General features: G+C 46.5%; 1 protein-coding gene across 1 annotated transcript in view; it reads right to left on the bottom strand.

Moving 5' to 3' along the window:
• Positions 1-25: 25 nt before the first annotated feature.
• Positions 26-20,819, bottom strand: part of PIGL (phosphatidylinositol glycan anchor biosynthesis class L) — a 51,885-nt gene continuing 31,091 nt past the window's right edge. Inside the window, exons 3-7 of the mRNA XM_021524933.3 lie at positions 19,277-19,367; positions 13,926-13,993; positions 6,355-6,386; positions 1,705-1,838; positions 26-628 (exon numbers count right to left, since the gene is read on the bottom strand). Coding sequence (XP_021380608.3) covers positions 530-628; positions 1,705-1,838; positions 6,355-6,386; positions 13,926-13,993; positions 19,277-19,367 — 424 coding nt within the window. The 3' untranslated portion in view covers positions 26-529. The remainder of the gene's footprint in view (positions 629-1,704; positions 1,839-6,354; positions 6,387-13,925; positions 13,994-19,276; positions 19,368-20,819) is intronic.

Genomic DNA, 20,819 nt, shown 5'->3' with positions numbered 1-20,819 from the left:
GAAGCAACAGCAAACATCAGTGCAATTAGTAAAAATTGCATAATTTCTGATGTTTTATTCAAAAGCTCTGGCTTTTTAAAGTTTTGACTGAATAACAAAGGTGTTGTGGTTGTGCTATCTGTGGCGACAGCATAAGCTTTGAAAAGTTACTCCTGATAGCTGGATCTTACAAAAGCACCAAGGGAGAGTTGCCAAGCAGTCCTTGCAGCTCTATCTTCTTGGGGAAACAATTTGTGCCATATCTTCTCCAATGCAGAATCCTCCAGAGCTTGGCTCCCAATTAAAGTTAATCCAAATTTCTCATTTTATTTAAGCTTCTATGAAAATAGAATAGCTGTTAACCCTGTTCTCAATGTATCAGGCAACAAGATATTTAGGAGGTTTCACCCAGCCTGGGTTTTGTAGTGTGGAGAATGCCACACAAAGAGCACCCCATCCTGTTGAGCACCTAACACAGGAGCTTTCTTGAGTCCTGGGCCTGGGGCAGTCGTGGTTTTGCTCACTCTTTGCTCCTGTGAGTGATGTCCTGTCAGAGCAGGCGCAGGGAATTGACCACCAGGTAACGAGAGAAGAGCAGGTAGAGGCGGCGGAACCAGAGGAGCTGGCTGCGATGGCACTGCATGGCTCTCTAGGAGGAAAAACAGCACAGAGAGCATTACAGGAACCTTCCAGAGCTGCTGTGGGGGCACTGTCCTGCTCCTGCTGTGGGGCTCAGTGCCCATTGATAGCACAGCCTGTTTTCAGTGAGCAGGGAGAGGCAGGGCAGGCTGCCTAAGCTGTGGGCCTTGTCTGCCCCTGAGTCTGGTGTTGTGCTGCCTGACTTTCAGAGGGTCCTGCTAGAAAGGACATCTTGTGTGTCACTTCTAACTCATCCTCCCCTCGTGATCTGGGGGGAAGTGTTCACATGCTGGGAAGCAGGAGCCTGATAAGTGATAAGTGTGTCTGGGAACATCTCCGCTCCTTCTGACCACACACTGCCAGCTGCAACTGAGTCTGTTTATAGTGCACCAGCCTAGAAAGGTCAGATTTCTGGAAAAAAAATATAAGGGAATAATGAACACCACCTTTATCCAAGCTGTTTCCATAAACAACTCTTATCTTTTAACAGTGTCAGGAGGAAAAGTCTGTAATTTGTGAATTAACAGCACTGTTTGCTGGGAAAATATTTTCATGCTATGGAAAAGCAGCTAATCAGATTCTAATATAGGGAACTGTGGGGTAAATGTGTGAGATCCTGTGCAGCAAAATAGTTTAAAAATATACAGTAAAGGGAACTTGTGAAGAGCTTTGGACCACAAGTTCACAGGCTGTCTCCTTCTTTAGTGAGAGCTGTGATCCAAGGATGCTGTTCCTGGCATGCAGTCATGCCAGGCTTTAACAGGTCACTCACATGTTCAGAATACTGTGTTGGATCCAGTTTCCTTTGAAATGCATCCTTTGAAATGGATCCTAAATCGTGGAGAGTGTAAAAGTCAGTGCCCTGTGACTGACTGAGCTGCAAATCTGCTCAGCCCTGTCCTGTCACAGGACATGAGGTAACCTGGCTTGTCCATGTTTCTAAAATCACTGCAGACATTCCTCAGTGACATTTCTAACCCATGGATGACACTTCTGGCATTCCCTGGGAATGTCACATTTGTGACTAAAGTGCTCACAATGAGAATGAGCCACTCAAACAGGCCAGGCAGGTGCCACACATCTCACCTTGGCTTGTTCAGTCTCCTCCTCTGTGAGGATGAAGAGTGCATCCGTGGGCAGGAGGCAGGAAATGAGGACATCCAGGAAGGAAATGTATTTCCTGCAGAGATTTACTGATTCCAGCACGAGCACACGGCACCCTACACAGAGAAAGAGAATAAATATTTCAAACCAGCAGCATTCTAGTAAGGTGTTCTTTTCTCCAGGCTCACCAGCTCTTTGCAGCTGCTGGCCTTAGGAATCTTTTTTGTGTAAAAGGGGAACAGCTTCTGATGCTCCCTCCAGGATTTCTTTGTGCCCAGTGCACATCTATAACCATTTGTATTGGCTCTTATTGTGTATGTGACCCTTTGTACTGGTTCATGTTCTGTAATAGCCTGTGGAAAGCAAAGCTACCTTTGAATATTGCAAAAACTGAGTGTTTTTAAATTCTTCCTGCATAATTAAGCTCAAAAAAAAAAAAAAAAATAGGTGCAAATGATTCTCTGAATGCTGACACTGTATCATATAATGGAATTTTAAAACAGTAGTTTCTGGTTCGGCTACCAAAATGAAATTTCATCTTTCTACTCCCATTCTTAGCTACAGAATAAATATTTACAAGCCTCAGGAATAAAATATTAACTGAGGCAGGCAGTTACACTTTAACAGAGTTGCTGAATTAATAGTTCAGATGTTTGTGATGAAGCAGATGAACATAACATGTTTCAAGATTCTGCTGATGTTGAAAGGGTTTTTTCTGTTTCAAAGATCCCTTTGAACTCAAAAGTTAATTGCTGGGTTTTTTTACCATGGCTAAATTGTCTTCACTGATGAGTTCAGAGCTACTGATGGTCCCGTTAAGAGCCTGTAGCTCTCAAGCGAGCTGCTTTGGGATTTCCTTGGCTTGGAAGCTGCTGTGATTATGTTCCACACTTCCCACATTGTATTAAAATTTGACAGAAGAGGCCAAAGTCACAGTTTACACAGGTGGGCAGAGATGCAATTCGATTTGCAATGAGATTTCCTCCAGTGAGCCCTGAAACAGTGAAATTACACACAGAAGAGACAGAACAAAGCTCTAATGGACTCCCTCTGGCACATCTCCAGGATCTTTCAATTCCTCTCTATCTTTTCTTTATTTTCTTTTCTTTCTTTTCTTTTCTTTTCTTTTCTTTTCTTTTCTTTTCTTTTCTTTTCTTTTCTTTTCTTTTCTTTTCTTTTCTTTTCTTTCCTTTCCTTTTCTTTTCTTTTCTTTTCTTTTCTTTTCTTTTCTTTTCTTTTCTTTTCTTTTCTTTTCTTTTCTTTTCTTTTCTTTTCTTTTCTTTTCTTTTCTTTTCTTTTCTTTTCTTTTCTTTTCTTTTCTTTTCTTTTCTCCAAGGGTGTTGTTCCAACTTTTCAACAGCCTCTCCCACTCTCCAAAGTTAACTGGCTATCTCTTCATTTCAGTACAACAGAGGGCTCCAAGGCCATACTCCCCTTCCTTGGAGAGGACAGGGGACACTGGGAGTCGGCTCCCCAGCAGGTGACACACAGCATTCCCGGCAGTGATCTCCTCCTGCTGCGGGTGGCAAAGGGGCAGGGTAGAGCCCTCAAGGGCAATCACCGGCGCTTCCACCCGGCTGGAAAATCCGCGCTGGAAGCGGCGGGCGGTGCTCGGGAGCGGCCGGGAGGTGGCGGCGTCCGCCGGCCGGGAGGGGACCGGGCAGCGGGACCCGCATCCGTGCCTTCAGAGCCGCCTGCCGCCGCCGTGTCCCGCCGCAGCCCGGCCCCGCGGGGTCGGTGCTTGCACCGGGCAGTGCCGAGCGCGCCGGGACGTGCGGGAATGCGGGGGCTTGGGAGCGGCGTGGCCCCGACACCTCCTGACCTGAGCCCCTGTCCCGCTCCCAGCCCGCCGGGACAAGGGACGGGCAGAGCCGCTCATCAGTCCCAGCCGCTCTCCCGGGGGATGCTCTGCAGGCACAAGTGCTGCAGTCGCTCACAGAAGGGCCCTGACACTCCTTTAATCCCACTTGGAGACGTTTCTTGTTTGCAAATAGCAAACCTGGAAGGAAACCTGTGATGTGCCGTGAGTGGGGGAACCATTCTTCCCCTTCCTCTGAAGAGATCCTCTAGTACAGTGCTGCTCTCAGCATTTCCAATGGCACCTGTTTGCTTTTCAAACACGGGACAATGATCTTTCCTTTCCTGGTTGGCTTTAATGGACTCTGGCAATGCCACACTAATTCCTACTCACAGTGATGGGAAGAGAGGCCTGGCACCACTCTCTGAAGCTTGGGCTGCTCTGTTAACTAAATGTGCTCTCCCTTTCCTCAATTTTTCTTTCCTGAGATACTAATTCGTGCAGCAATTGCACCCTTTTGTTCCCAAAGCTCAGCAATAAGGACTCAAAACCATGGCAAGTGATTTCAGTGTGGATGGCTCTGACCTGCTGTGTCCTCCTCGGTCAGATCAGGTGAAGTGGTGGCATCCATCTCCCCAAAAAGGGCACTGTGAGAGCTCTCTATGTCAGTGATCCAACCAGGATTTCCATGTGCTGACAGCAAAGCCTGCTCTGCATGGCAATGTGAGATGAAATGAGGCAGGGAAGGAATGTACAGTCCAGGGAAAGATGGAAAAGGGTTCAGAGAAACAGGCTGCTCCCTGCCAAGCAGGGTGAGAGCAGTGCTGCCATTGAGGAGTCCTGTGACACCAGCAGGTGAAGCTTTTCAGAGCCTACTGTGCCTGTGACCTGGGCAGGATGGGATTAGCAGTGTAATGCAACCTCTCCAGGTTGGCAGAAAGGGCAGGATCAATATAGCTCATGGATTAGGCTGAGAATAGAAGTGTGTGAAGCCTGCAGCCTGCTCAGCTTGGCTTTCCACTTCCAAATCACTCAGGCAGCAAGGATGCCTAGAATGAGGAGCTCCTGAGTGAGCACTGTGTGTGCTGCAGGCCTGCACTGCTCCTGATGGAAGGAAGCACAGGTTCTTTTGGAAGAGCACTGGTTATAGCTGGAAGAGGCCAGTGGCAAGGGTGGGAGCACATCCAGCAGTTGTCTTGGCTTCTTGAAACAAGTGCTTGTGCCTGGGCTGGAGAACTTGATTACAGATTATAAAAAGCCTGTTGTGTTTGTGCTGGCATTAGAAAGCAAAGCAGGATATTTAGGGTGCTCATTTGCATATCACTGAGGCAATGCAAGGCTTAGCTGGCTTTTGCATTTGCAGGGAGATTTTCTGTGGATTCCCTGATCACATGGGCTTACACAGGCTCACCCACAAGCAGCTCTCTCTTCTCAACAGCAGCACAGCACTTTTCCATGGCCTGAACATGCCTTTCAGCTCCATCCAGACAGCCTCAATCCCAGCATCACCCTTGTTTCATTAAGCCCCTCTGATGCACAGCCCTGCACGCCTGCCAGATCAAATTATAAATACTGGGAATTTCAATGAGACTGGAACTATATTTGGAAAGGCTTAGCATAAGCAGCAGCATGGGAGCTCCCCGTTCTTTGGTGTTTGTAGGTCATGTCAGACGTGATGTAATCAGAGCAGCAAGGCTTGCACAGAGCTCCAGCAGCCTCTTGATGCTGCTGGAGAAATGGAAATGTTCTCTGGATATGGGTCTGTGTTCAAACCTGTATGGATTTCATTCAGTGAAACCTGCATGAGCAGCACATGAAAATGGCTCAGTGTAGATGTGGCCTGACAGCCAGCAGTGACATCAACCACTGCAGCCCCTTGTCCTTTGTGCTGCACACAGCTCACAGAGCTCTGCTGCACCCCAGGGCTGAACAAAGAAAAGGTCCTATGAACGAAGCTGGCACTAATACTCCTCTTTCATGAACTGGAGAACTGAAGGGACTGCAGTCAGAGCTCAGCTTAAGGGCATTCTGCCATCTTGGCTCATGCTGTCTCATTAGGCCTGCAGCTTCCTGCTAGCAGAGAATTAAAACTGATTTGCTGTGACTCATTCAAATCCTACAATGATTTGGGAATTAGCATTAAAGGAACACAGCCTGGATGGCTGCTGAGGGAGCAGGAGATTGACTGGGTGGGCCTGGCTGAGCCACCTTCCTATGCTCTGTCCAAACAGCTGAGTAACAGCTTTGTGCTTAAACGAGGTCCACACATTTGTCCCTGGGCAAGCACTGTTTGCTAGAGATAAGGGATGCAGCTCTACTCTAGAAAAGGGGTCAGGAGCTACCTCCTTCTTTCCTTTCCCTACTTGTACAGAGAATTTCATGTGGAAGAAGCCACTACAGTTTGTTGTGCCACTGCAGATTTCAGATTCCTTCCTGAGCACAGTTTGGTGGAGGCTTAACTTGCTACATGCAAATATTTTAGGTTAAGTGGGTAATCGTTTCTTTGTCATAGAAATGATTGCTCTTTTGTAAATTTTTGTGACCAAAAACTCTGTGACTAAGCTGAGGGATCTGGAAAGAGCACTCAGATTCACCCAAGAAGCACAAGGCCAGACAGTGTATCACACCACTGAGGCAGGACAACCCCAAGGGACTGAAAAGTGACTGTAGAGAAGCCTGAACTGGTAAAAAAATGCAGGAATATAAAAGTTCAGCTGTGAGCTTCATCTGCAGTGCAGGGGTAAGTTTGGGCAGCTGGAACCCTGGACACAACAGAGATCTCAAGGACTGCAGGGTGGGGATGGGAGGTGGGAGGGGAGGTGATGGACTCCTACCTTCAGGTAACTTCCCCTCTGAATGCAGGTACCTGTGAAAGAAATACAAGGGGTCAACACTCAGTGGAATTACTCAAGCCCTGATTTTACAGGAATAAAACCCTGCACATAAAACCAAGCCTTTTCATTTAACACACAGAGACAATGGCCAATCTTGTGAGAAACTTCAGGAGCCCACAAAGGTTGCACGTCAGGCAGGGCTAAGCCTGGTTCCCCACACTATTTTGCCATTCCTTTCCTCATCCTGGCTTCTGGGACATACCACAAATAAGGTCCATAAATCAAATTCACTCTCAGACTTCCCAAGGGAAACCCAGGAGGCTGCCAAAGGCTGCTCACCCCTGGGAGTACCTGGGGCTGTTTAAAGCCCAGGCTCTGCTGGCCAGGGGCATTGTCTCAGCAGCTGCTCCTCTTTGGACACCAGCTCTTTTTTTCTAACTCAGGCTGGCACTGGGACATCTGAGAAGCTGCTCTGGCTTTTTGCTCACCAAGACTTTGATCCCTTCATGACTTTGTCCTGTAGCAAAACAGAACGGGAGGACCAAGGATGGGAGATGTGAATGGTGATGGCACTTCCATCAGGAAGTGTAAGCAAATGACCCTGGGATGGTGAGGACATCAGGGGGTGCTCATTTCAATTCCTTTCCTAATTATCTTGTTTTTTCTGCTCATGGCTTTAGAGCCATCCTGGATTTGGCCCACGGCAGGGCTGGGAAGCAGCAGGTCTCCAGCAGATGGCACTCAGGGCTGTCCCACATCCAGTCCTGCTCTTCCAGGAGAAAAAGACATCCAAACAATGGAACATTTGCCAAAAGGAGAAGGGAAATAATAATAATAAAAAAGTTATTTAACCCTGTGTAATATTGAAAGAGATTGTTATCACCTAATAGTGGTGTATCTGACAAAGGACAATGTGCCAGTTCATGTGTAAATCAGCCAGGATAAAACATGCATTATATGTAAACTGCTGTGTTTCTCCAGTCACTTTCAAACTAGGATTATCTCTGGCTGTTGGTTAAGTTCAAGGAAAAGGATTAGCTACACAGGCCTAGACAAAATAGGAAGTATGGAGTGATGAATACTCAATGCAATACAAAGCAAAAGTCAAGCCAGAAATGCAGGTCATGACAGAACTCAAACAGCAATCAGAAAACACATTTAAACAGATTCTCCTGCCAGTGGTGTCCTCTGCTCCAGAGCCAAAGTAATGCCATTTCCTACTAAACAATGGCCTTGGAATAGTGACTTGGCCACCTTCTGTCCCACCACTCAAGTCTTACTGCTCTGACACAGTCTGTTAAATGTTGCCTTGTAATTTAAATATCTGTTAATATCTGCTCTGCTCTGCTCTTCTGCCAGAGGTTTCTTCCCCCACAAGTGGAATCTGGCCACCCAAAGAAATTATTCAGCACTTGGTACAGTTAGTAGGGTGAGAAACTTTTAGAATAAGCTTGGAGAGATAAAGCAGTGAGTGGTTGTGAAATTTGGCAAACTCTCTGAAAGTCCAATGTCTGTTCTGGGTGTGCTGCTCTGCCATGGAGGCATCTTCAAAGCCCTGAGTTGCTCTAAGAGGGAACTAAAAATAACCATTCCTGTCACTAGATACAGGAGTGAGAGACCCAGCTCATATGGAAACGATTCAGCAGGAGCAGGGAGCATCTTCAGCAGGGAAGAAAAGTCTGATTCAGCAGTAAATTAAAGAGTTTGTGCTTGTGTAAAGGTTCAGGGAGACACAAGCTGTGTTTGCTTACTGAAAGGTCCTCAAAGTGGCAGCCAGCAGACCTGCCACTCATCTGATAGAACAGGCATGAAGAAACTGCATCTCTCCTCATCCTTTTTGTCCCAATCCAAATGCTTCAATTCTCAGCAAGGCTCAGTGCAGAGCCCTGGGAACGGGCTCCACCCAGCTCTGTGTGCAGAGGAATTGCAGCCTTGCTCATTTGTATTTCTCTGTGGTTGCAGAGAGAGAGAGAGAAACACGAAGCTCTACCTCCTGCACACGTTCACAAAATGAGCCAATCCTCTCCCAAATCCATCTTCTCACTCCCATCTCCACCCTGCTGGAGCGTCTCCATGGGACACTTCCAAGTAGGGGAGAGGTTGCAGCTCTAAGTTGTTGCCATTTTGGGAATGTTGTTTTATAGATTGGACTTGCTGTGGTTTGGTCGAAATGAAAGAGTTTGGCATAAAATCTCAAAAAGCAAAACACAGGCTCTTTTTCAGGAGATTTTTCCATGTGGGTGTTTTGTTTTTTCTTCCCGGAGAGACTTTTTATAATCCTTTTTAAACAGAAAGTGACTTAAGGTGGCTTTTTCCCACCCACTGCCAAGGTGCCAGAGCCTGGTGATTACAGAACACCTCTCCCTGCACCCTGTTATACCTGTGGTAGCTTCAGTCCACATGTGAGACCCTCTGCAGTGAAGAATTTGGGAAGGCCATGAGACATCCAAAGGCTCCAACCTTTGCTGCCCTGCAAGAACTCGGCCCCAGCTCCTCCCTCATGGCCCAGCTGCTTTGAAAGCTCTGCAGCCACCAGCTCCATCTGCTCAGCAGAAACACTGAAATGGCCCAATGCCCTCACCCAAACTGCAGGACTGAGCTGGCTCCCAAATTCCCTGCCTTTACTCAGGCATCCTCAGGAAAAGTGTGCATGGGTCAGCTCCTCTGTGGCACTGACCAGTGAAACTAAAGCTGTTCCAAGAAGGAACAAGTCAAGATGGAGCTGAAACCTCAGTCCTGGGGGGCACAGAACCCCTGTGGGGCTTGTGCCCAAGAGGGTGTGTTACAGTTTGGGTGATGTTCTGTTGGATTGAGAAGTTGTTCATTGAATTCAATGACTTCTCTCTCCAAATAGTTTCCTAAGCCAGAGGCAAAACCCTTCACTGAACTGACTGCTGGCTGCTGTGGAGTACTGGGGAAATCCAGTTTTTAAGAGCATGGCAAAGAATGAATGTCTTAAAGCTGCATTGGGGCTCCATTTAGGATCCCAACCTCTAATCTGCCCAATTAATTTGATGAAACAGATGTGAAGGAGGAAGAACAGGCAGTCTCCTAGGAATCACAAAGACATTAGAAGGATATACTTGCCAGATGTTGGATGTTTGCTCTCTGGAATGCCTCCTCCCTCCCTGGATTTTCTGGCTCCATTTCCATGCACCCTGAACTACACCATGGAGCAGCACTTTGTACAACACTGCTCAGATACTCTGTACTTACACATGGGACAGTGGCAAAAGTTGGCTCTGCCAGTGGCAATGAAGAGATCTTCCAGCTGACAGAGTGTCCTGGCTCTGTGCTTTGGGCCTGGCACTGTCTGGGAGAAGAATGTGCAGTGTCACTGCTCCCCTCACTGCCAGCAGCCCAGTGACACAGGGAAGGACAGCCCCTGAGGGTGTTTCTTTGGGGAAAAAAACCTTCTTTAGGGGGAATCCCTTCTGTGCTGGTGCTCCATGCTCAGCTTTAATCCTAATGGCTCTCAACAGTGTCATGGAAGGGCACTGGGATGAATGAACTTGGTCAAATGAAGGAATGAGGGAAAAGGATAAAGGAATGAGATAAAATCTAGAACTACATACCCAGCTATGGGATATATGCCAGGGCAGAGAGCTTTGAGGGGAAGTCTCAAGCAGAGTACAATTCTGTCTCAGCCTTATGGGGACAGTCTGGCTGCAAACCACAGCCATCACTCATAAGCTCCCCCAGGACATTTAAGATCAGTAAAACAAGTGAAAAATGCACAAGCTGCAGTTGCTGAAAGGAGGGAGAGATCTTCCAGCCCCACACTATAAGAAGGCACCAAATAAAAATGATAAATGTACTATCATTCACTGTTATCAAGCTAATCACCCAAACCCAGCTTTCTCCCTGTCCTTTAAGACCTGGCCTTGGAAATTCAACAGAAACTCACAGCAGAACTGTGCTTTGTTGGGGTGGGATGCAGTTGGTGGCCTCTGAGAATGGCTCCCACCAATTGGGACTGGTTGGACACTGCTCTGCTCATTGTTTCCATACATGGATTTGCAGCTGGCATTTAACCAACCCTCCTCTTCCAGGGAGCCTCCGTGCAGCCCTTCTGCACAGTGGCCATGGCATTCAGGAGTGGGGCATTCAGTGGCCAGGCTGGGACATGGCAGAGCAACAAGGCATTGATGGCACTCAGGCTGCATCCTAATCCACTGCTGAGTGATAAAGCTCCCAAATATTATATCTGCACAGCCTCATTTACAACCTGCCACAGAGCTGGTGAATGTTAAAAAACATCCTGCAGGACTGAGAGGTGTTTTTCCAAATGGAATTGACGAGAATAGGCTCAGCTAATGATTCCTTGATGTAGCTTTTTATATGGCATCATTGATAGAAGTTTTATGGATGCAGTTGCTATAACAACATAATGCACAGTGGTTAAATATAGCAGCTCCTATTTTCCACTCAGTTTGCTCTGCTCTAAGCAGACAAGACTATTCTTTTCTGTTCTAGCTGGGAAAAGATGGATTTGATAGCTCACTAAAGAAAACAAGTGGTACAGTCCTTCCTCCTCCTCCTCACAAAGATGATTCCTCTCCATCCTAAGCAAGCAAACAACAAAGCCAACCCCAAAGCCCCCCATTTGCCAGGCTCCTGGGCAAGAGGGGCTGTTTAAAATCAAAATGCACAGTGACTCATGCAAAACTAAACCACCTTGATATTGCATGTGATCTCAGTGCAGGCACTGTCATTTCAGAGTGCAGCAAAGAGAGGTTCTCCAATGTTCCTGTCACAGAGTATTTACCAAGCTCATTGCCACAGTGCCTAGTGACTGGCCTAATGCTAAGAAGGGATAAAGTGACCTGGCTGTCACTCAGGACTGGCTCTTCCTTGAGGATGAGTGTAAAGGATCCAACCTCCCATGGCCACAGGGAAAGCTCCTGTTTTGGGGGATAAAAGAGGATGATGTTGCCAAATCAAGCTACAGAAGATTGCTTCCAGTCCTCCCTGCTTTGCTGCAGTGGATTATTCTTGGGTTTGGGTTGGGGTTTTTTTCTGTATGGAAGTCAGAACTGAAATGCTCCCAGGGGAGATTGAAATCAAATAGTAATTTGTGTTCCTTTCCCATTCTGTTTTTTCTTATTTTTCCCTTGCAGAAGAACAAATCCATCCTTGAACCTTGGCATTTCCCAGTTCCTCCCAGATCTGAAGGCCAGGCAGGCACACAGCAGCAGCTGGACTCCTGCAAGCTGTCAGGAGGAAGGCTGCTGCAAGGGAAAGAGCTCATTTCTTCTGAGTAGTTCCTGCTTCTTTGAACATAACCTCTGTTCCAGACACTGGAAAGAATATTTATGCCCTTAGCAGACAATACTGAGCATCTGCTCAGCTATGACCATTTCCTGAACTGTTTTATTCCTTGAAGCTGTTCAATAATTTGCATGTGAAGTGAGGAGCTGTGGGAGGGGTCACAGAGCCTGTTCCACCCCTGCTCTTGCAGAAAGTAATTTCATGGAAGTGGGCACAAGCCTGTCTCCCAGAGACTGGGAGCACCCAAAAGAGCTGAGGAACACTGCACCAGCCTCCTGCTTCATCCTTTCCTCCACTTTTCACAGTGGAGGCAGAATCCTGCAGGACTTGTTTAAAGATGGTTAATAAATACATTGCAGATGATACCTGGAGGGGAGAGGTCGTTTGCCTTTCTCTTGCCATGTAGCACTGGGGCCCCAGGGGCAGCCACTGCTGCTCTGCAGAGCCCTGCTGGCACAGGGGGACAGGAGAAGCCTCAGTTTATGCTTCCAGAGCTGCCTGTACTGGCCAACATGTGAGAACTCATCAGGGCACTGAGAGTCAGCAGTGATACAGTCACGCTCTACTTCCTCCATAACACAAACTGAAAAATAACGAGGGCAAGCAAGCCACTAAAAATAAACTTAACCTTTCAGCAGCCACGGCATCACTCCTGCCACATGCAGATGATGGGGCTACCATGATTAATTCTGCTGATTCAGGACTGGAAGGGAGACAAGACACAAACCAGCCCTTAGTTAATGAGAACTGCTTGTGCTGGTGTCCCTATCAGCATGGATCTCATCAGCCCAGACAATGTTCTGCTCCAGCTGAGGGCCAATGCAAAGCTCTGGGTTCAAGGGAATTGTAGACAATGAGCATTTCCTGGTAACATGCTCTGAGACAAGAAGAGGGTTAGATCCCTACTGCACACACAGGAAACATAAAGTATTAAGGTGGGAAAGTTATTTCTGCACAGCCACAAAGTAAGACAAGAGTAGAACTGCAATCAAAATCAAGAGTTTTGCTTAAGTATCTCATATATAACTCAGCTGCTAACTTGTTTTCCCATGATCTCTTCAGAGTGGAGAAGGACACCTAAAAAACCTGCTTTTCATTCCTCTTTGTGGGTCATAGAACAGTTGAGTGAGCAAACAGAGGTCCAGGCAGCTGGAAGCTCTTTATGCCCTCTGTGGAAATGGTGCGAGCATTGGTCATCAACCTCTGCTCCTGAGCCATCAGCCTCTGCTCCTCAGCCAACAACCTCTGCCCAACCTCTGCTCCTCAGCCATCAACCTTTGCCCAACCTCTGCTCACTCCTAAAACATGCATGAAACCATTTTCCCACCCAGCCCAAACAAAGCACTGCTTCCTTTAACTCCACCCCTCTCCTCTGTTAGGCAGCTCCGGAAATTGCTGGGAAAAGCCATGATCCCCCTCTAACACTGAATTCCAGCCATCAAAGGTCTCAGCATCTTCCCAGAGGAGCTGAAGGTCCCACTATGGATTCTGTGGCACTGCAGCTTTCTCTAGGCAAGTGAGAAAGGCAAATCACTGTGATGTTGTCAGCAAGGATAGCCAGAAGAATTTGTTTATTTGAATTGCAGAGATGATTCAGAAAACAAATGGGTGCTATAAATACAAAGCTATACTTGCAAGGAGTTCTTCTCATGCCTGGGAAAGGCAGGGGCAGCTCTGGAAAGATCTCTCTAAGACACAGTAAGGTCTGAATGAACAGAGGGCTAAAGTAAAATACAGCGCCTGTCTCGCCAGCAAAATTTGAGTGATTTTAATAAAGGGATTTTTGTCTTTTAACCTCACCATCACAACATGGAGACACAGGGTCACAGAATGTAAGGAATAAAATGGTGAAGGAACTAACAGACTATCCCTAAAAATGGTAAATAGGGACAGCTCCAGTGAAAGAACAATGTTCTTGGGGCAGAGAGGTAAATTCAGGTACCTGGACAAGATAGCAACAACCTCTGGTGAAAAACTTTCCAAAATCCACCTGCCACCAGCTCAGGCATCAGGTATTCACACGTTCCTCAAAGCAGAAGTGCAAAGTGATCTATGGCATATTTTAGTGGGATCAAGAACAGGAAGAGCCAAGAGGGCCCAGTGAAAGGAAGACTGGCAAGGTCCCAGCTGAGGGAACACTAAAGATGCTGTAGGTTATTTCCAGACAGTGTCATGTCCCACAGCCTGGCACTGAGCTGGAGCAGTGAAGTGAACACTGCCCTGGTTCTGCTTCCACAGCAGCACCACCATGGCCCTGCACCAGCCCAGGGGCCATCCAGAGAAGTTTGCAGACATTGTACCTGACAGCAGAGTGAAGAGAGATGTGGTTGGCGTGGCCACTCACTCCTCCTGCATCAAACGTCACCACCTGCAATGGGCACACACAACAAGAAGCATTTAGGAGCAGGAGGAGGAGCCTGTGCAGTTCCCAGATTTGACATCCAAGCCCTGTCCCAGCCCGTTGTGTCTAACGAGTTGTTTATGTATTGCACAATGAGGCCTTGTCTGTGAACTCCTCATGCCACAGAAACACAACCAAACAAACAAGGCACTCTGGAAGCAATGACTGCACAGCCCAACAGCTTGAACAACAGAAAGATGACAAAGATTGTGTCCCCACTGGCAGGATGCACTTGTTACTTATTACCAGGGCAAAAGGTCACTTTCAAAGTGATCTGTTGCAAATGTGTTCCTGACCCGAGAGGTCCAGCTCTATGAATCACTCTCTCCTGGATCTGAGAACATCCTCCAGTGCCTGTGGATGACAGGGTGAAGCTATGGTTTGCTGTGCTGTGAATCAGGACATTGGTGCAACATGAGCCACACAAGCATGTACGATTTTCCTGGTTCTGATAGGAGAAGAAGCTTTTTAAAATAATCTGAATGCACTTTTGTACAATCAAATCAGGCTTTTCACTGAATTAGATAGTACTGTTAATTGCTTCTCTGCAGGGAGAAACAGGAACTCCAACATGCAGAAGTAATGTGTGAACACAGCACTGACCAGGCACTGTCTAGAGCACAGAACAGCCCTGCCTCCCTTCCCTAAACCACCAACAGTGTGTCAGGGCTGAGGCATCACCCTGGGACCCCCTCCCTCTGTGGGGCTGTGCAATGGGAACTTAAAGGCTCCCAGTTCCAACCAAGCAGCCAAACTGGCAGCACAGAGTGTGGAGTGGACAGGGAATGTTTGCCCACCCTCTTTGCAGGGAGGGAAAGCGACACTCCCTGGACAGTGCAAAGCCCAGTGCTTGCTCTGGGAGAGGCCCAGCAGCAGAGCTCTCCACAGCTCCCTTCTCTGGGACCAGGAAGAAATCATCAACTCCCACGTTTCAGGCAGTGTTTGCTTCCTTGCCAGCTTGTTCTCTCTTCAGGGAAGGAAATGCTGCAGCCTGGCTCACTCACAGCACCTCCCTTCCCAAAATCTATTTTATATGCAGGGCCTGGAGCACTGGGTTAGAGATCAGGGGAAGATCAAAAGCCACCGTGCCCATCCTGCAACTTGCTCCTCCAGCAGGAGAGGCCCTCTCAGCCAGGGGATATTGAGTCAAGAGGGAGAGGAAACACATGGGCAGTGATAAGAATACTTCAAAACCCACAAATTTCACATAATCCTGCTTATAAACCCACTCACCCACTCAGGACAAGCCCACAGTCAAAATTTCCTCTTTGCCCAGTGGCTGCCAGCAAGCACCAGGTTGCTCTTTGCTGGCAGGAACTGGTGGGACCATTGGTTTAATTCACATACAAAGAAGCATTTTTTGGTCAACCTTTATTTTATAAGGAGAAGAAGGATGTGTTTAACTTTGGCTGCTGCTGCACATCAGCACTAGCAGAGGGATGTGCAGGGCCATGGGGCTGAGCCCTCCCCATGGATATCAGCTTGTGGAGGAGCTCATCTGGAAACACACAAAATTCAGCACAGCTCAGGGTGAGCACAGCACTGTAGACTTTACAGATAAGAAGAAAACCACACTCTGAAGTCACTCCTACTTAGAGTGGTACTTCCCTAAGATGACAACATACCCCACTCATTGCAGGCAGAATAAATTCCTGTTCAGGTGAATAACAGTGGAAGTCTGATAAGGTCTGGACTTGAGCTGAACCTTTTTACTCAATTGGAACAGAGAGTGTTTGTCTCTTCTGCCTGCTCCCTGATTTTCATGTAACTTGTACAAACAGAACATTTTTAAGGGCAGCACCCTGCTGTCAAACATGGTTGAAATTAGCCAATGGGCTCTAAAGCACTTTGAAACATGCATGTGCACATACATATAAATATAATTGCATTATTCCTGTTTCCTTAAGAAATCAAGCTAAAAACTCCAGACAAGCCAAAACACACTTTTTTTTTCTTCTGTAGAGGTTACAAGAGAACAAACCAGAAGACTGAGATAAGAGAGTTCAGTGAGCAGACTAAATAAACTAATCATTGTTTTTACAAAACTGGCTTGGGCCAACTGTGGGAGCTGGATTAGGATATATTTTTGACATGGGAATTATCTAGTCAGAAACACCTTTGAAGGTTTTCCTTCTCCACATCTGTTTTGAAATAGAAGCTGCTGAGCTTATGTAATGTCTGAACCAGCTGAAGAGACTACACAAAGCCCATTTTCAATTGCTGCAGTCCAGTTTACTGTTATTTTTTACTGAATTGCCTGTCTCTTCAAAAAAAGGAATTTTTAAATACAATTCCCAAGGTATCTGCACAGTGACTTGGCCAAGGTGGCATTGCCTTTGTTTGATCCCTCTCAGCACACATCTGGCTCTGGGACAGCAGGGATGTCCCACCCTAAATATATCATATATCATCTAAATATCTATGTAAGTAATCTAACAGGGCTCTGATTCCACAGCACCACTGTGCTGTTCGTGACTTAAAACAAGCAGCAATCACATGTAAATCAATCCCTCTGGCTTGAGGGATTCATTTCATTGATAAGAAATTTGAATTTCTTTCTCACATGCTGAAGATATTTTCACACGGGAGCATTTGCCCCTTCCACACAGTGCAGCTCCTGCTGTGCTGGCTTTTAACTCCAACCTGAACCAGGCTGATGATGAAATCAAGCAAACAATCAGGACAGGATGAGAAAACCTGAACATCTTGAAAGTGTCTGGGTTAAAAACAGGCTTAGCCAGTTCTGGGAGCGAAAGGCTGGGATCGTAAATATACTTCATGTGGAAATTATTGCTCAATGAAATCTTTAGGGCAAGAGGGAGTTCCCTCCCCACACCTGTTCTGAAATGGGAGCTGCTGGTTTTTCTTCTGGGTGACCTTGGTATTCAGGAAATGGAGCTTTCACTGGTGGAAGCCAGAGCAGCAGCCAAGACAAACAGGTCCAGAAATCCCTTCCGGAGAGGGGAGAGCACAGAGGAAATTACTTCAATTACAGCAGAAGAGAAAACTCCTGAGAGGTCTGGAGTCCGTGATCCCTCCTCACACCTCAAAGCTGAGGTTCTCCTCCTCTCTCTGGTGTCACACAGTGCTTCAAACACAGCACACATCTGCTGTGAGGGCACAAAGGTCTCTGCTTTTTAACAAGAGCCATCCCTTAAAATGCCACAGCAAGCAAGTCCACTTCTCATGGCTTTCCCCTGAGCATCTCTCCTTGCACTCCCACAAGCCAGGGAGATACCAACTCCCTTTGAGTCTCTTCTGAGTTTGGAGATGTCTTTTGTGTCTGATTTAGGAGCAACAGGAGCCTGCCTGGAGCTCACACAATACTGTGTAACTTCTTTTTTTACACACCAAACACCTTCTATTCTGGATTAAGACAGAGCAGCCTTGGCTGCCTCTCCCTGCAACTGCTGGTTTTTGCTTGGAAATCCAGCAGGCAGGAAATAATTCCCAAAGTCTATAAATTAGTTTTGGCTTTGAGTACACCAACCATTAATTTCTGTGTCTGCACTATTTAATGTAGAGCTTGGATGAAATATGTCCCTGTAGCTCCCAAAAAGATTGAGCTACTCCTGGACTTCCAGGGCAATTGAACAAATGAGTAACCATGTAATGGAAGGAAACTACACAGAACATGTGGGACTCCTTGCCTTGCAATCCTTCCTTTCAGACATGCTGGAACTGCAGCCCCTGCTCTACTGCCAGATGGCACACAACATGTTCTGTAAATAAAGATAATAAAGATACCACTTTCGATGCAGTGACTACTGGGAGAACTGGGGAAAGTTTTCCCACTTGGATAGCTACAACAATACACACCCTCCATGCTGACTCCACCGAGTTGGTCTGAAACTCTGTTAGTTCTTGGTTTTTTCAACATGTTCAGCCAATTCTATCAATTTCAAAATTAGTGAAAAACGGACTCAGTTTACCTTGTAAGGCAAGGCAGTTGGTTTAGGACAGCAGAGATATCTCAGAGAGCAAGCTCTGAAGTTTTAAATTGCAGGATGTTTAACAAAGGGAATTACGTTCTTCTCTCGCTGTTGTTGGCAAATTCAGTGTGCTCCTAAATGAATGTTATTACAGCAAACACCTGAGAGCTGTGTGATTGCTTGGGACACTTCAAATAATGAACATTTCCAGAGCAGTTCATTACCAGCAGCCCTGAGAAGCTGCTCCATGGTGCTGCTGCTGTGTCCTGCTGTAGTGATCTGTGCTCAGTGCTGCTCAGGGAAGAGCTGATGGCAATGCAGGGCTCCCATCCTGGCAGGGCCAGCACCATGCCCAGAAGTGTTTCCTGCTCTGCAAACCCCACATTTCCCTGCTCAGCTCTGCTCTGTCAGTGGCTGATTCCAGCCTCCTCCAGCACAAACAGCTGGAGTTTAATTTTTCCCCAGGGTAAAGATCTAATCCTTCCTAACCATCCAGAGGAGTCCTGGTGTTTTCAGAATTTCTTCTGGGGTTTTGGTGCACTTGTCCCTGCGCCCCTGAGAGTCACAAACATGCAATACAAATCCTCCTGTGTTTGGAGCTTTCAGATTAGATTAAAACCTATCTATTCAGAGGGCCAAAAGGCACAAAAGGAGTCCAGGAAAACTGCATTTGTCTCTGTGCACAGCAATGAATTTCATGGAAAATTAGCCTCAGGATCAATACAAAGTTAGATGCATGATGCTGGTTTTGTGCTCGTGGGGCTTTCATGCTGCAGGAGATGTGGTTTCTTGTTTTGTGAAGTGCTGAAAGGCTTTGAGAGTTTCATGATTTTGCTGCTAATCAGTGTGTGACAGTGCCATGCCTGATCAAAGCAGGGTGCAACAGAGAAGAACAGAACACAACCCTTCCTTATTCCTGTTCTGTGGGAAAAAAACCCCAAACTATTCCAGTGCCAGGAAATTTCCCAAGTTAATATTCTTCCACCCTGACCTATAATCCTGCTAATCAAGCTCTCTAACACACATCTGCCAATGGGCTTCAAATCTAAGCCTAAACTTAAGTCTAAAGCCCGAAATGGCTCTCTCCATCACATGGTTACTTTAAAATACAGAAACCATTTGAAGAGTTAGAAAAGTGAAATTCCTCCACTGTTCATTTTTCACTGGGAAGCAAAGAATGCTCTCCTGAGAGAGAAGATATATCCTAACCTTAGAGACTCCAAATAAAGCTCCCAGAGGGAGAGGGAAAGGCAAAACCCAGAATACTAGCTCAGGATTAATGTGGCAATTGCCTGTGCTGCAGAAAATGTCACATTACCAGGTTGATGTTCTTGGCTTTTATGTGCTTCAGGACAAGGGTGGCCAGGAGTTGTGTGTCCCACTCCACAGCAGGATCATCCGGAAGATCCCTGGAAATGAGAAGGGCCATCAGTCACTTCACTGCTGAGAACTTTGTAAAGACCACTCTGGAACTGAGAGATCATCTTAATCACAGAATGGAATCAAGATAAATTTATTTACCATATAAAACCACTGAATCTTACTTAAGAGTCTTACAAGTTTGGATACTGGAGGGTTGAAAGAGAAAGAGCAGTTCCAACACCCTTTCCTCTTACCATCAAGGCAGAATTTTTAACTGCTTTACCTCAAGCAGCATCTATTTTGTTAATTCTTTTTCTTGATTTATCCCAATCAAATTTAAAACCCCTTTAAAAACACATTTTTCTGAAAGACTTCCCAATCATAATCTACTGGTGAATTACATTGGGAAGGTACCAAGCAAACTCCTGCTATCATTTATTCAGGAATAATCCACTAACCACAACCAGAGGACAGTAGAGTTGTAATTATATGGCTTGGATTTGATAGTAGCTGTTCATGTGTTTATTTTGTGCTTTGCATACCCAGTTGGTATGCAGTATACCCAGAGCATACTGTGACTGAACTCCCTGCCTGGGTATTTTGGATTGCAGGACTCTAGGGGCAGGGACCATGAGCCAAATGCAAAATAGCACCAGACAGCCAAGAGAACATTCCATATTTACACAACTGAGAGCTGAATGTGACCCCCCAGTCATTATGTTTGAATGATGCCAAGAAAACATTGCTCACAAAGTTGCAAAGGTTATTAGTAACAATAGGATAACACACAGCTGCTAAAACCAAACAATGACATGTTAAACTGGTCTTTTCCTCAGACTTTTTCCCTGCTCTGGAAGTCTGATAATCGCTCTGAGGTGGTTCAGCAGCAAAATGACTACACAGCATTCTCCCACAGACACAGGGGCTGGAGCTGAACTGCTCCAGCTGTTTGCAGCAGAGAGCAGGAGCCACATCCCAGCACTGCTCAGGCCTTGCTCTCTCCTGACTGCAGGACAGCAACATCTGCAACAAAACTACAGGGAAAAGTCTCATTGGCACATCCCAAAATAAACCTCACCCTGAGTCTTCAGGAGAAGTCTTCTGGCCACTGATTTTCCCACTGCTGTTAACAGTGTTTGGAGTGGAAAGAAGAGCTTTATGTCCAAACTGACCATTAGATTTTCCCTGTTGTGTTACATGCTCCTGTTCAGCTCAGGCCCAAATAATGTGAATTAGAAACCCTAGCACATGGGAAGGAGTTCCTACACCAGGCTACACATTCCAGCTCTGGTCCCTGTAGCAGCACTACAGCAATAGAAAGTTTTGTATTGTTGGCAATTCCCTCTGGTACAGACAGCATCTCTGCCTAATCAGACACCTGAATTTCAGCACTGGAAGGATGCCCTGGTGCATCTGGTGGCTGCCTCAGCAGCTTAACAAACCTGCAGCTTTCACAGAAACTTGCACACCTCCTGTTTGAGGAGGAAGTGGCTCGGGTG

Source organism: Lonchura striata, chromosome 20, assembly GCF_046129695.1.
Source record: "Lonchura striata isolate bLonStr1 chromosome 20, bLonStr1.mat, whole genome shotgun sequence".
Classification (NCBI taxonomy): Eukaryota; Metazoa; Chordata; class Aves; order Passeriformes; family Estrildidae; genus Lonchura; species Lonchura striata.
This window is presented reverse-complemented; position numbering and strand designations above follow the sequence as displayed.